We start from the raw sequence: 16,287 nt of genomic DNA, 5'->3' as shown, positions 1-16,287 counted from the left end.
TGTGTATGTATGGCTTTTTTTAGTGACGAAACTAACAAGTGGAACAAGCAGAGATTGTGAAAGTGGTTGTTTGTTGCATTGCTGTGGCTCCACCTAGTGGTTTAATGCAACGTACTGTGCTCAAGGAAAATCTCATCAGTTTTTCAGTTTTAGACTTCTTCAGAAGACAAATGTGAGAGACTGAATTATAAAATAAAGCCAACAACACCAGGGTCACATATATCTGAACTCAGACAAACTCCTCCTCCACATGGATCAAAATATTTTGAGCACTTTGCCAGAATTTATGGCACAAGTCTTCATAATGAAAATGATTAGACCCAATTACCTGCATGAGACACTGTAAATACAGCAGTAACAGAATCTGAGGCCTTTTCAGTGTCAAATACAAACTTTATCAACATCTGCACACTTAATTGATTTAATGCCGTTTTTCCTAATGATGCAACTCACAGGGTGAATGGGATTATATGCTGTTACAGTATTAAGCTGTGGAGCCATATTATTGTAGATCATTTGTTCATATTCATATATTATATTTCATATCGGTTGGCACTAACAAATATACACTCTTATATACAGTCATATTAAATAATGTAAAAGTGTGTTCATCATTGGTTAAAGTGCACTACAAAAGACCCAGACACAAATTAAGGCTTTTGTACTTTCTCATGACAAAATATCATTAACAGTTATAATGATAATGCATTCAAGCAAGGAATATTTTATTTTATATTGAAAAGTACATTGTTATGTGTTATGAACATATATTACATTCAGTCTGTGATTATGAACTAAGCAGGCACATTTTGGGAAACCACACTGAAAATTGGATGGTATTAATAATAGATTTGTTTATTTTAGTTTAGTTTTTGAGCAATTTTCTGTCAATTCAACAATATATATATTCTTATATCCTAATAGTGACCTGCAATGGTTCGCGAACCACAGTTTGAGACACGACCACATACAAACACACACTCAGGGACTAGATGAGGGTTTTAAGGCAGGAGGGGGAAACCTCACCACGGTGGGAGGAACTTGTAGTTTTGGGGGGGTTTCCTCTGAGGAGACAGATGGAAGTTAGGGCCAATAAAAGCTCAGTAAAGTTGTGAAGCAGCCAACCACCAGCAGGCTGCGGGCAATTATACGCTGCACAGATAGTTGCACAGGTTGAGCTGTTGTGTTGTCACTTTGCGCACAAGAGAAACAAGCTGCAGTATGTGAGCTGCAGCCTGAAGGAGCTTCTTACGTTAAACTGCCTCTGCTCGCCTCTGCGCCTTTTTCCCGGAGCCCAGTGTCCAACTGGGAGCAGCTCAAGCCATGCTCAGCATCACAAAAGAGAGCCCGAGGCCCGATCGCAGCTCTGGGTGAATTGAATGTGCTCAGAGGGAGAAGCAGCGAGCGACGAGGAGGAGGAGAAGAAGAAGAAGAAAAGTTTCCAGGAGAAGCGGAGCTCGGCTGCGGGTGTCGGGGGGATGTCGGGCCGCAGCGGAGCACCGCCCCGGGGGAGCAGCACCCCCAGCCTGCAGCCCCTCAGAGCCACGGTGCCCTTCCAGCAGCTCCACAGGGGCCCAGCGCTGCTCTGCAGGGAGGTCAAGACGGGTAAATAGTGAGAGGAGGAGGAAGGGGGCTCCAGCAGGCACTCACTCACCAACATGTGCTGCAGGCTTCAACTGTGTTTGTGTCACTTTATCTGCCTCAGAAATCAACATGAACAGCTGCCAAGAGGTTCAGTTTGGGTGGTTGTGAGATGTGGTGGGTTTTAATTCAGCTTCTCTCCAGTCATCCCACTGGGAGAGCAGAGCCAACATGAGTAGCTGCAGCTTGTCTTTGTCAGATGTCAGTAGAAATGTAGGTTTTTTGGAAAGCTGGCCAGACAAAACCCAGGGTTCTGTGAAACACTTTTGAGTCTTTAAAGATTTTTTTTGACATTTTTATAGGCAAAACAGCTGATAAAGTAATCCAGGTGTCATTCAGCTCCTATATTAGTTATGCCAAGTTGTCATTTGCAGCTCCAAACTAAACATCAACACTGGGTATTCACACATACAATGGCTGCTATATTGAAGTTCTTACATTTCAACTCACACACATTGTTTAAGACATGTATAAGTTACTACACTGGAACACTTGCACATTGTAATTTGGACATTTTGCGTCCCAGTTTTAGTTCATTTTGTCGTTGTTTGCCTCACATTTTGGTTGTTTTGTTCCATATTTGGTGACTGTGTCTTTTTATGGTAATTTGTGCTTAATGTGAGATGATTCTCGTCATATTTAGGCAGTTTTATGTCCTCTTTTTTAGTAGTTTACATTTCCTTTTTGTTGTTTTATGCCACATTTTCACTCTTTCTGATCTTGTTGCAGTCATTTGTATTCAATTCTGGCTATTTGAGGCCACATGTTGGCTCTCGTGGCTTTTTGTTGTAGTTTTCATGTAATTAAGGTTGTTTTGTGTCACATTTTGGTTGTCTTATGTCATTTTGTGGTAGTTTGCATTTATATTTGGTTGTTTTTTGCCACAATTTGGCCAGTGTTGTGTATTTTTGTGGTAGTTTCCAATAATTCGTTTGACTTTTTCCGTCACATTTAGGTAGTTTTTTGTCTTTTTGTGGTCATTTGCATGTAAGTCTGGTCTTTGAGCATCTCATTTTGGTTGTTATATGTCTTTTTATGATGATTTTTAGTTAAATTTGGTTGGTTTGTACCATGTTTAGGCCGTTTTAGTTCCTTGTGTATTAGCTGATGTAATATTAGTTATTTTGTCCCACATTATGGGTATTTTATGTGTTTTTATGTTGGTTTCTATTTACTTTCGGTTGGTTTACGTCATGTTTTAGTTTTCTTATGTTTTTTTTGGGTTGTTTGCATTATAGTTTGGTTGTTTTGTACATCCTTTTGGCCATTTTATCTACTTTTATGTTTGTTTGACTTAGATTTTGGTCGATTTGTGTTACAATTTGCTGTCGTTTGCATTTAATTTTGTTGTCTTGTGCCACGTTTTTAATTTTTTAGGTCTTTTTTTGGTAGTTTTCGCTTAGTTGTAGTTGCTTTGAGTCACTTTTTGGTTGTTTTGTTTATTTTTCTGGTAGTTTATGCTTTATTTCAGTTATTTTTTGTCACATTTTGACTAGTTTATAAATGCAGAACCACAGTTTCATTGAATTCAACGAAAAAGGCCAATTGTTCTAAACTGAGGGATGCAAGTAATGATTGTTTCCACTGTCCATTAGTTGTTTGGTCTATAAAATACCAGAAAATGGTGACAAATGTTCATCAGTGTTTCCCAAACCACAACCCAAAGATATTCAGTTTACTGTCATGGAGGAGGAAAGAAACCAGAAATATTCACATTTAAGAAGCTGGAATCTCACTTAAAACTTCAAATGATCATTTATCAAGACAGTTGGTTGATAATTTAAGTTGACAACTAGTTGATCAGCTCTAGAATGAACTGCATCCCTCTGCTCTCTCTCTCCACTGTCGTCTCTACTCTCTACTCTCAGCTCACTATGAGAAAGTTAAGTCAACAATGATGCCTGCTAACCCTGAAACATAACACTGTTCTCATAATGTTATTTGGACACTCTGCTGCCCCTTTGCACTCTGACCTGCGGGATTTCTGCTGCGTGCTTCACGCAAACACAGCAGCAGCTTTCAAGGCCTCTTTGTTCCACTTGGAGCGCTCCTTCTTCAACTGTATCCATCAACATCTGCATGTTATTTATGCGTCCTGCAACCTGGGCTGAGGACAACACGCCGCCGCTGCGCATAAGGGTTGGGCGGTAAATAAACCTAAGTAGCCTAAGTAGCCTGTGGAGCGCGTTGCCAACGTTGCATAGCTGCATGGCTGTGCTCCAGGTCAGAGGATCGGTCCACACCTGCCAGAGATGCAGTGAGCTGCCAACACACAGCCTTGAAGCAATGCCGTGAACACTGGTGATAAAATACGGTCAAGCCTCTTAAACACTTATTTACACATGTGTGCAGTGTTACTAGAGGCTAAACGTGAGCACACGGGCAGGAGGAAATGGTTTTGACATGTACTCTATGACACAATCCTAACACAGACTTTTATTTGTGTTCCCACAAACAGCAGACAGAACCACAGCTCGACCTCCGAAGCCCACCATCCGCCGAACCCTTTCTCTGGACGCCATCGTGGCTCCCTACCTGCAGGGGCAGTGGCCCAAAGAGACCGAGAGCACGGCGGTTACCTGTGTGAATGACAAGGCCACTCAGGTGAGCATTAAGACATAAGGACACTGTGAAATCAGTTGGTGTAATAACAGTAATTAACAGAAAACAAGATAAATGCCAGTGCTTCTGCTGCTGCTGCTGCTGGAACACATTTCCCATAAAACCTGTTGCTTCTTGTTGCGGGACAGAAAAGACACAGAGCAGATGAGACAGATTAGACTGCAAATGTTGCGATTTCTACAGAGGACCAGATATCTGATGCTGGCTCTGCAGGTGTCTGGTGGTTCCAGTTCGACGCGGCGGGTGGAAGGCAGCCAACTGGAAATAGTCGTTTTTGTTCTTCTTTAAACTGCGCTGCTTCCCCCCCGCCGCCGCCGTATATCTGCGCCTAACTAGTGCACAAAGCCCGGAGTAACATCACCAAGCTCCGCGGCTTCGCTCCTGACACAGTTTAAACCCGAACGAACCCCCTTCGCCTCCATTGTGAGGAGCAGACCCCTCCTGACCTCATTATACAGACACCCCATCCCCCAGCACTCCTCAACCACACATGAACACCAGCGGCAGCAGCAGCAGCAGCAGCACACCCTCCTGCCATAGTTCCTCTGCTTTATGTCACATGATATAACCAGTGGTTTGCTTATTTAACCCTAATGCTGAGAGATTACTGACGTGAATTTTTATTTCTACCATCAATTTTGGCAACTGTATTAGGCATTTAACTCACTGTAATCTACAGTCATGCTTCTGGCTATTTGAGGCAGCGCATAGTTATTCTGTCTCAAATCATCAGGGGCTTCTGCTTGATGGTCTCTGATTTGATCGAAACTTTACCAGCATAAACTGTAGATATTTCAAATTATATCTGAGAAATGTTAGACTGATACTTCGAGCACTTTTCAAGATAAACTTGTATTCAGAATTGCTAGTCGACACGCTTCCACACAGCCCGTTTTTTTTTTTTTGCACATGGAAATGTTTGAACCACAATATCAATCAGTGATCTCTTAGCCTGAGGAAAAGAATTTTTAATGCCTGTGAACTCAAGTTCAGCGTTCACGGTGTAATAGATTTCAAGCACATGATGGAGTTTCACCACATGAGACACCGTCAAAAGCATCACAAGGAGGAAGCCGTGAAGACAACGCTGCATTATGCGCTCCCTAAATCACAGCCGATGATTTTGGTGTTGAAATTGATTAAGTGTTCACCCCTAATGTGGACGGGATTGTGTGTGTCTTTGCCTCTTTTCTTTTAAAATCAACAATCAGCTGTGCGGTTCCACTGACTAACAGACTGAGATCCTGATGTTCGCCATCAGTTTAGCAGATTGGCACAAAAATATGGCACAGCTGTGAGCTGATTGAAATCTCTTTAGTTTTTGAAGATTCTTGGCAAAATGCTGTGAAAACGAAATCCTAAGAAGGACGTGAATGTCTGTACCAACTTTAATGAGCCATCCTTTGAATATTTTTTAATTCATTTCACTCAAATGTCATTGTTGCACGAAAGGAAAAGTCAGAGGATCACTAAAATGAGTTGGATTCACCTTCAGGGCTTCATGAATGTCTGTAACAAAATCTCCTGTAATCCAATAGTTGTTCAGATATTTCAAGTCTTTCAGGTTTTACTGATGTTGCCATCAGTGCACTTTAAAAATTGTAATTTTTAATGGTAAGTTTTAAAACAATTAATGGTTATTTTATAGCTTTTCCATGTTTTGTTAAATTACAGATGATAACCAGTAAATTCACCAGAACTAAGTAATAATTTACATGCTAATCATAAAAACAGGCCAAAACTGTAAATAATGCTGACATTAAAAGCTGTGTTTATATAGTATTTTTGGGCTGTATTTATGTAAATGGTAATTCATTATTATATAGTATTAGACTGTAAAGTGATGCCATACTGCATTTAAAATCAGACAAAAATACTGTTATTTTACAGATTTTTGCTTTATTTGAAAGAAAAATGATGCATCATAAAAATAGCTAATTTTTAAACTATTATTTAACAGATGTTTTGTTTAATTCATTCAAATAAAACCACAGAAAAAAATATTGATTTAATTTATTAATTTACATGTTGGCTTTAAAAAACGCAGGCAAAAACTGCACGTAATAGTAATAACAGTAACTTGTTCTTAAATAATGTGTGAGCATGAAGTTTCTCTGTTTTTTCTTTATATCAAGTAAAATACTATATATATATATAATACTATAATACTATACACACACACACACACACACACACACACACACACACACACACATGCACACACACATATATATATGATGTTACGTATTATATTTCCTGCTACTTTCACAGTTTTTAGTTTCTGAACATTACATTTTTCCACCCTTTATCATTTTTTTCTGACATGTTTGCTGCCACTTTTTTTTTCTTTACAGTATGGACTACTACAGTATGAAAACTACAACCTGCTAATGTAGCAAAAAAGCCACAATTTTGAAATGTCATAATTTTGGTTTCATATGAAGGTAAATTGAATAGTTTGGACTTTGCAACAACATAACCAGCATTCTAAAGATTTGACCTTGGGTGTGGGTAAACTTACTACTTTCTTTTTAGATTTTCTAGACTGATAAAAGCAGTGAAATAACTGAAATCGTAGCTAACAGATATTCTGAGTTCTCGTTGCGAGCCAGAATTGAGCTCACATTAATGAGCCGTCCGAACTGGAAACATTAGCCACGCAGAGCTCTGCTACCTTTGAGTCTTTTTATAGGTTTGTGTCCCATGATGTCCTGTTCATGTTTTGTGGAGGGTGGGGTCGTCGGTGTTGGATGATGGGAGGGAGGGTTGGTAGCTGAAACTCTACACCGATGACACTGTACGACTGACTCATGCTGCATTCTGACTTATTTAGCCGGCTGAAGGGCTGCCTGTGAGGTGGCCGAACTGACCATGATGTTGGTGTTTTCCTGCAGACTGTGAGTTTTCTGAGTGACCCAAAGAGCAGGTTGAGTTTCTAGGACGGAAGGATCCTGATGCGATGATGCCGCAGTGATGATTCAACGTATGGGTAGCTGAGGCCTTCATATGAATGGAATGGACACCTGCGGCTGGATCAGTTTGGTTGCAAGCGTGTGAAGCAGTTGAGTGCAGAGGCACTAGAACTTTAGAGCATCTGATCCTGTCGGTTTCACCCGGCGATGATGAATGACCAGTCAGCTTCTCATAGCCAAGAGATTAACCAGGCTCCTGCTGGAAGGAGATCAAGAGTCAATGTGAAGAAATTGGTACGGATATACGAGTGAAAGTAAGAGGTTCTGGAGTTACACAAGAAGAAGAAGAAGTGCAACAAAAAGTCGCCTTGTTGGTTGTTTTTCCTCCACTGACTTTGTGAATAACAGAGTCACTGAGCTGTTGAATGCTGATAGCTGCTCTGTATTTATAGGCTTCACAACGATGTGGTTTGGATGTTTTCTTGTGCGTGTGGAAGTGAGGCTGTTTTGCAGCTCTGGGTGGTTTTCTAGTCGCCTTCCTCTGTACAGCTGTTGAGGCAGGTGTGTGAAGCAGCTGTGTTGTACTCTCACACTGTAGTTTGCTGGTTTAGCAGAAAATGTCTCCAAAAGGTCAACGCTGCTGACAGCCAGAACTACTGCCAAAAGGGAGATTTTCCACAAGAGTTTGATAGACGAAACACTGGACCTCTTGTTCACCACGATGTGATGTGTTTTTCTTAAAGACTCCAAGTTCGTGGGCTGAGGAGACCCGAGGGAGGAGGAGTGTTGGCGGACACAAGCGCTCGGCATCGTGGGGCAGCGCTGAACACCTGAGGGAGGCGAGTACAACACAGCAGATCATTAATCAGTTCTTTTACTCCTGCAGACTCCCATTGATAGCATGAAACATTAACAGCCCCCGAGGGCAAAGCGAGTAACCTTCCCCCTTCACAATGAATCATTCTCCCCTCCGCTCTGCCCTCAGGTGGCCAAGCTGAGGCACCAGTTGCAGAAACGCTCCCGTCACGCCCCTCCGTCGGCAGGATGCGAGCAGCCCCACCACCCCCTGCCGGCAGGTCACACAGCCGGCATCACTCAGGTAAACCGCTGCTCTTTTTCCTGTCAGGATGTGCAAGTTAGAGACAAGTTTTCCCCACTGCTGCCAACTGTCTCACAGGCAGACTAGGACCAACTTAGTAACAGGGATATAAAAAAACTCTGATTCTTTTCTTAGGACAGGCTGTCATCAAGCCTCCTGTGTTACTGCCAAAGATACCAGCATGTCATACTGTACAATCCAAACACGCAATATAGAACCAGACACCAAAGCGCAATTCTGCAGCTTCTAACTGTGCCTGTTTTTGACCTGTTTGTCCTCAGACGATGCCCCTGATGCCACTAAACAGACTTGTTCCGCGGCTGCGACGGAGCGTTGAAGGTCTGAACCTGGAGCTGGAGGAGGTGTTTGTGTTGGAGAAACAAGACGATCAGCATGAGGTTAGCTCGCTGGGTTCTGCTTAAAACTGGAGAGACTAGAACAATCAGTATGGAACATTTTAACATAGAACATAGAGGTTATTTATTGCATGTTTCTTGAGTTGTGTGTATTTTCAGTCAAATGTCTGCATACAGATGTTCATGACTTTCCTGACTGTCACAACAGATTGCAAAAGTGACCAGATCCTTCAGAAACACAATTTTCAATCAGTAGAGAAGGAAACAAGAGCATGGTGTTTTCTCTCATTTTTGGTGTCTCTAGACTAACTGGGGATGTGTAATTGTGTTAAAAAAACAATGAAAAGCTGTTTTTTGCATGATATGGCCCCTATAATGTAGCTGTCTCATATGTAATTCATGTATGTCATAAATTATGCTGACACTGGAAGAGTCTAAGTTATTTAAGGCTGGAGAGACCATTTTCTCACAATAATAAAGACAAAATCATTCCTGTTATTACAATTTTGATACTGAGACAGACGCCAAACCTCTGCTCAAGCACCGACAGAGCAACTATAAAAGCTTCAACAACGTAACATTCATCTATCATGTCCCACAAATTCTGACCTAATGTCACAGACTGTAGATTAAACATGGATGCAGCCTTCAGGTCTGAAAAGTGAAACCAACATGGAAGGGCCTTATATGTGTTTTTTTTCTAACAGCCAGCAGGGGGCGACTCCTCTGGTTGCATAAAGAAGTCAGTTTGCATAGAAGTCTATTAGACATGACCATACTTGTCACGTGATTTGCTACCTCAGTAAGCATTTTTCTAACAACTTTATGGTTTCAATCGGTAGTTTAAAGTCTCCTTCAATACAGCATGATGGTCATTCTGTCAATTATGGTCCCATTTAGAGTAAAATAGACAATACAGTGGGGTGTGTTTTTGGGCATTCCTACCCTGTGATTAAAAAATTGCGACAGTATGGACCTGCAAAGTTTCCACTCCTCAGTCATTAGATCCAACCAAGACATCAGATCAAATTCCAAACTCCAGCTTCAAAATGTCAGTCCTTCAACTCGTGGGGAACGTCTCGCAAAAGTTTTCTACACGGTAGCTGCGAACAAATGGATTACTGTTTTGATATCAGCTTGAAAACCTTTGTATGATGAGCTCCTTATCATGAAACTATTTTCTTATAATCACATTAAAGTGACATTTAATAAAATCTACATTTATTGTTGCCTTTTTAATCGTAAAATTGTTTTCTCCTGAATATTCCAGATTCTGGATATCCCAGATGGCCACAGGGCTCCTGTTCCTGCCCAGAGATGTAGCAGCGGTTCCCAGAGTGAACCTTCACCGGGGCCCCTGGATCCGTCCCTCCTCTCTCCATCTCAGTCTCCTTGTCCTCTCGACCTGTCGCTTCTGTCGCCTTCAAGTTCCCCTTTACCACTGAATCCATCACTGTTATCTCCATCACAGTCTCCCTGTGCCATGGGAGAGCCAGGTTAGACAGCTTTTTGTGGTCTTCTCTTAAACCGATATATCTTTCAGATATTGGTTAAAGTTCTGGCATCATTACTAAAAGTATATTTCTGTCTTTCTGTGCAGAGCCTGTGGACTGTGAGACTTTGTGTACGTCTCCGTCAACGCTGCTTCCGTCATTTGCACTGGATCCTCCTCTGCTGCAGAGCTGCTCGTCTTCGCCTCGACCCAGCAAAACCTACTCATTCCAGCGAGAACCGCCAGAAGGCTGCGAGCGGGTTCGAGTATGTGAGGAGGCGATGTAAGTACCAGTTTTTAGTTTTTATGTTGACAAAAACAGCATGCATGCATCAGTTCTAGTCAATATGGCCTGCATAGTATGAGGATAATCTGCTGTGTGCCATTGCATTTTTCATATTCTGAGGACGATATCACTTATAATAAATAAACAAATGCATTAGCAATACAGTTGTTGTCTTTTCGGTAGAGGAAAACAAGATAGGGCTACAGCTCCACATCAAGATCAGATCAAACCAAATGTCACACAATTCTTAAACTTTGGGGAAAAAATTCTGACTACCATTTACAAGATTTTGTAACTGCTACACATGGATCAGCAGTCCATTTTGAATTTACAGTTGTTTGCCCCCAAATCCTGTTAGGTCAGTGTGAAAACAGAAAGAATAGTCAGATTTTCAACTGTCTGACGGTTCTTAAACTAATCATCTGTCCCGTGTTCTGGAAGGCGACATAACTTAAACTATTTCATATGCCTCGTTTAAAATTTTGCCAAAAAATACAGTTTGCTTTAACTAGATTCAGGAAGGAAATTAAAAATTCTGTGCTCTTCAACACAAGCTATTCGTGACTAGCTGCAACCAAGAATCATGTGCCAAAAATGTAGGTGCTTTTCAGCTGACCTACATTAATTGTGCAGCCCTTCAGCTAATGCTGGGTTTGTTTTTTGCAACCAAATCTGCCTTTTTCATGTTTGTTGCTTATTTTTGCTGTGCACATGTGGACCATGCATGTCAACAAACCCTGTGTCTGGTGAATAACTGTTTAAAAAGAACTTAGTGCATCCAGGAGACCTAAAATCAAAGGGAATTATACTCTATCACACAGACTTCTCTTGTAGGTTAGTCATCTAATATGAGATTGTGTAATGTCCTATTTGTGTCAAGCAAAAAAAAAAAAAAGTTGCCTTACTTCTCATTGAGGTGACTATTGCATGTCACAACAGTCTATGTTGACACCACGTATTGTGCAGTGCTTCTCCACACCTTCATTTATTCACGTGATGGCTATTTTTCGCAATATTTTGAAAATATATTGCGAGACATTTTACCTACAAAATTATTACTTACAATTGGTGAAAATGACCATGGAAGCCTTAGCTGCTGTTATGTTGTGACAAAAATGCAAAGCTACATACAAAACTGTGACTTCTGGGGCCTTGATGTTGCAGTATCCATGGTTGTTTATCTGTTTTCCTCCAGGTCTGCCTGTCAAGACGAACCTCTCCTCCAGCCTTCCTGCCCTGATCCCAATAAAGTCAACTTCACCCCCCATGGAGGCTCCGCTTTCTGCCCCGTCAGTCTCCTGAAGCCCCTGCTGCCCTCCATGGACCTCTTGTTCCGCGGCCTGTCGGTGTCTCCGGTCACCGGCTGCTCCGGTCAGGCTTCTCCCACCAGACACCTGGGCATGCAGTAGGTGGACCTCAGGACTAAACCACGTTTCACTGCCAGGACCTGCAGAATCCGGATGTGTTTTTCAGGCAGCGTGAGGACGGATAGCTGAGCTCATCGCTGCTGTGACGTGTCATGAACTAACACAGACTTTGTGGCTGCAAGAATTCATTCTACTTTAGAATAACTGTGGCCTAAAACCTGGCTAATTGGTTGTTTCCAATTGTGGGAGGCTTTTAAATCTGCTGATATTTTCCTCATCAGCGCTTACATTCGCCCCAGGGTTTCCCCCACATGAGGAGTGGATGATTGGACTGCAGGACTTCAGCTGGAAAATATTCACACATGCCAGAGTTCTTTTTGATAAAACAGTTTTAGTTATGTGCCAGTCTTTCAGGGATGTTTTCATTTTTAGTGAATTCAGTCCAAAAGCCAAGCACTTGGAACACACAAGTATTACTTCCTGACTATCCCTAAATGTTGATTAATATGCTAGTAGAGCATTGTTAAGTTTAGATACACATTTGAGAGGCTTAATTGATGAAGCATTTGTTGGGTTTGTTCTTTAAATTTGCTTAAAAAAAACACACAAAAAAAAACAACTGTTGATTGAAGAGGAATATTTCTGGCCTGTAGTTTCCATTGGCTTCCTTTTTTAACAAATGTGTTTCTATGTAGGAAGATCTATATTTTTGTATCTTTGTAAGGAGTTATGAAGCCGAAATGTCTTTCTGTTTATATGCAGGAACGGACTTTTTTAGTAGCTTTATTTGCCTACAGCAGGCGTTGTTACAACCAAACTGTTTTTGGACTGGGTCTCTCAATCTGAGCCTATTTTGGACCCTGTGGTTCTGACCACAAAGTGTTAAAGAAGAGGTTGATTCCACTTATTTGATTCAAATGCATAAAACATTGTCTTTGTCAACATGTTCCTATGCAACACTGATTTTAAAAAAAACTTCACCTACATGAAAAATATTGAGCAGATGCGAATGAAAAATATGTGATATTTGTCAGCTATGCTCTCTCACACTTGATTATTTCACCCTCTTTTTATTTTTAGAGTGGTAACAGTTAAAAATGTTTAGTATGCTGTTGTGTAATAAATAAAATTAAAGCTGCAAGCAGCGTTGGACGGGTCATCGCATCCATGCTGGTCGTCGAATCCACGCACGTCCACCAGGTGGCGCTGCGACCGAGAGTGCATGTCGGCCTATGGATGTGATCACGTCCGCACTCTGATGACACATATAACATTTCAGGCAGTTCGGACCATGTACAGGCTAGTTATAGAGCTTTTCCTTCTATCCACCAGGTGGCGCTATGACTGTGGCTGTATTTCAGCATGTGAATGTCATCAGGGCGGGACTCTGATCATACATGTAAAGTTTGAGGCAGATTAGAGTATGTTTAGGGCAGTTACACAGCAGTTGATGTGTCATGTCGAAGCATCAAAGTTCAGGAGCCTGCCATGGCCACGCCCTCAGACTTTTGCGGAGCATTTTGATAACTTTTGATCACCCATGCCTGGAGTACATCCTGGCTGAATTTCATATCTGTCGGTGTTACCCTGTTTGCTGATAGCTTTTCAAAATATCAAAAAATGACCCAAAATTTAAGGTTGGTGTAAAATTCTAGAAAGAAGAAGAAGACTAAAGAAAGAAAATACATAAAAAAGAAGCAATTAAATATATGGGAAAAAGTTAAGACAATTAAACTTTTATAAAGTATGGGGGGAAAAAAGATGTAAGAAATTAAAGAATTGTATTTAATAAAGAAACAGGAAATTTGTAAAAAAGTGTTGTAGTCTTTTGCAGTTAATTGATGGATAGGTGTAGTGAGAGACAGCCAGACAATGGGGTAGAAATAAGAAAGAGAACAACTAATATAGCACGGGGTTGCGAGCGAGAATCGAACCAGGGCCTTAGCGTCGAGGACCTACTACATGCGTCAGTGGCTTAACCCGCAGAGCTATATGGACACACGTGTTATGTGCTTTAAAACGTGTATTCATCCAATAGAAAGTCTAGGGGTAGGGTTAGGGTTACAGAGGCAGGTCCTGACAGTAGCAATGTACCAAAAAAGGAAATTAAATTTTACATATTTTCATAATTTAATATTAAGTCAAACTAGCCAAAAAATCCTTAAAATGAAGTTGGGGTTTTCCCGGTGAATTTTGGCCGTGCTATATAGACCGGCCAAAATCCAACGGGAAAACCGGGAATTAATTTCTCTTAAGATTCGGCTGCTTCGTTTGGACATTAAAAATATTTTTGTGTAATATTACTTTAACCCTATTTTTGCTTTACAACTGTAAGGACCTTGCTCTGTAACCCTAACCCTACCCCTAGACTTTCTATTGCATTTATACATGTTTTAAAGCACGTCACACGTGTACCCATATAGCTCTACGAATTAAGCCACTGACATATGTACTAGATCTCCACCGCTGACGCCCGGGTTCGATTCCCGCTCGCAACCCCGTGCTGTATGATTTGCCCTCATTCTTATTTCTACCCCGTTGTCTAGCTGTCTCTCACTACGTCTATACAAACAAAAAGGGAAAGACACTACTACACTTATTTAAATAGTTAAAGGTTTATTTACAAATAAACACCTTAAAGACAATAACACTTTTACTAGGAATTAAACACAATTTACTATAAAACCTTTATATATACAATTACACATTAAAATCTACTACAAGTTCTTAACATTACAAACTACAAGAGTTTAAACATTTAATATTGAAAATAATATTTTTACTCATCACATCCAATAATACTTTTCACTCAACAATTACACATTAAAAACACAAAACAGTTGTACATCTAATCTAATATTATAAAATCATGAAGAATGACAAAAGACCAAGACTAAACTTTTAAGATGAATCTAAATACAGACAAAAAATTTGAAAAACACCAGTGACACTTTTGAATATCTAATTACACAGAAGACACAATAACAAAATCCAAAAAAAAAATTAAATTGACATATCTTAAAACGTTTTCTATTCTGAAACAAAAACATCTGGTTGTTTCTTCAAACACTTCCTCTTTCAATATTCTGGGTTGCACTATGAATAGATTTACTAATAACTCTTTTCTCAAAACTGCTTCCCTCATAAAGTCTACTAATAGTTGAATTCATTGATCAAACTAATGTTACCTTCTGATCAGCACTTACTATACTTTTCAGTGAATACAATCAAAGTTGCTGGACCAATTCTAAATAGCACACAGGTGAACATCTCACCAAAACTCAAATGGATACTCTAAATGTTAAATCAAGACTCATGTTCACAACTTTTAAGGCTTCGATTAAACAGAAATTTCTAAATAACAGAGAAGTACTAAGACACTTTGCACATTTCAGTCCTCACACTATCTGACATTTCAAACTAACAGACAACTACACATGGACATAGAAGACACGAGTCCTTGGACTATCTGAAGGTTCTACTTTACAGACAACTACTGTGAAACTTCGAAAATTTCAGCCCTCACACTGTGTGAAATCTCATCTCCTCAGGACTCAAGAGGTCTGTACACTTTGAAAATCTTGGAAATCAGGGTTCAGCCCTCCAGCATAAAGCCTAAAGTCCAACCTCCTCACAAAAACTGTCGAGTCAAAACTCAAGTTAAAAATTAAAGCTGCAAGCAGCATTGGACAGGTCATCGCATCCTTGCTGGTCGGCGAATCCACGCACGTCCACCAGGTGGCGCTGCGACCGAGAGTGCATGTCGGCCTATGGATGTGATCAAGACTGGACTCTGATCACACCTATAAAGTTTGAGGCAGATTGGAGCATGTTTAGGGCAGTTACACAGCAGTTGATGTTTCATGGCGAAGTATCAAAATTCGGGAGGCCGCCATGGCCACGCCCTCAGACTTAAGGTGAGCATTTTGATAACTTTTGATCACCCATGCCTGGAGTACATCCTGGTCAAATTTCAGCTCTCTCGGTGTTACCCTGTTTGAGTTTATAGCTTTTGAAAATGTACAAAAATGACCCAAAATCGTCAAAACATATGACATATAATTCAAAATGGCCGACTTCCTGTTCGGTTTTGGGCATGGGTGTCAATTACATTTTTGTGTGTCTTGACGAGTTACATATGCCTACCAAGTTTCATAATTCTAGGTAACACGTACTGGCCGTAGTAACTGTTTGAAAATTTCCAGGTGGCGCTATGGAGCCATTTTGCCACACACATGTGCAGTTTCCCCAAAATATCAAATGGGTTGCCCGTCCAGATATGTGTGGTAATTTTGGCGAGCATTTGAGCATTTTTAACCTGTCAAAAAGTACTTTGTTTATTACGGCAACGATGCGTTGCCACGGCAACAGTGTTTTATGAATCGTCAAAATCTTCACACTGTGGCTTCGTCTAGGCATAACCAGTCAGCTGACCAATTTTCAAGATGATATGACAAAGTTTCTGGCAATGGTAGGTGCAAATGTAATGACAATTACTTCCTGTTGCCAATA

The 16,287-nt window shown here is 40.7% G+C and overlaps 1 protein-coding gene across 1 annotated transcript; it reads left to right on the top strand.

The window, feature by feature from the left end:
- The first annotated feature begins 1,160 nt into the window (after positions 1-1,160).
- On the top strand, positions 1,161-12,932 carry fam117aa (family with sequence similarity 117 member Aa). The gene is made up of 8 exons (XM_023299512.3): positions 1,161-1,605; positions 4,100-4,245; positions 7,919-8,014; positions 8,161-8,274; positions 8,556-8,672; positions 9,901-10,126; positions 10,231-10,405; positions 11,604-12,932. Exons 1-8 carry the CDS (start codon positions 1,380-1,382, stop codon positions 11,815-11,817), a joined length of 1,314 nt encoding a protein of 437 aa, XP_023155280.2. The 5' UTR covers positions 1,161-1,379; the 3' UTR covers positions 11,818-12,932.
- Positions 12,933-16,287: the final 3,355 nt, after the last annotated feature.

The sequence above is a fragment of the Amphiprion ocellaris genome, chromosome 19, assembly GCF_022539595.1.
Source record: "Amphiprion ocellaris isolate individual 3 ecotype Okinawa chromosome 19, ASM2253959v1, whole genome shotgun sequence".
Classification (NCBI taxonomy): domain Eukaryota; kingdom Metazoa; phylum Chordata; class Actinopteri; family Pomacentridae; genus Amphiprion; species Amphiprion ocellaris.
Note: the sequence above shows the minus strand (reverse complement) of the source record. Positions and strands in the feature narration are given on the sequence as shown.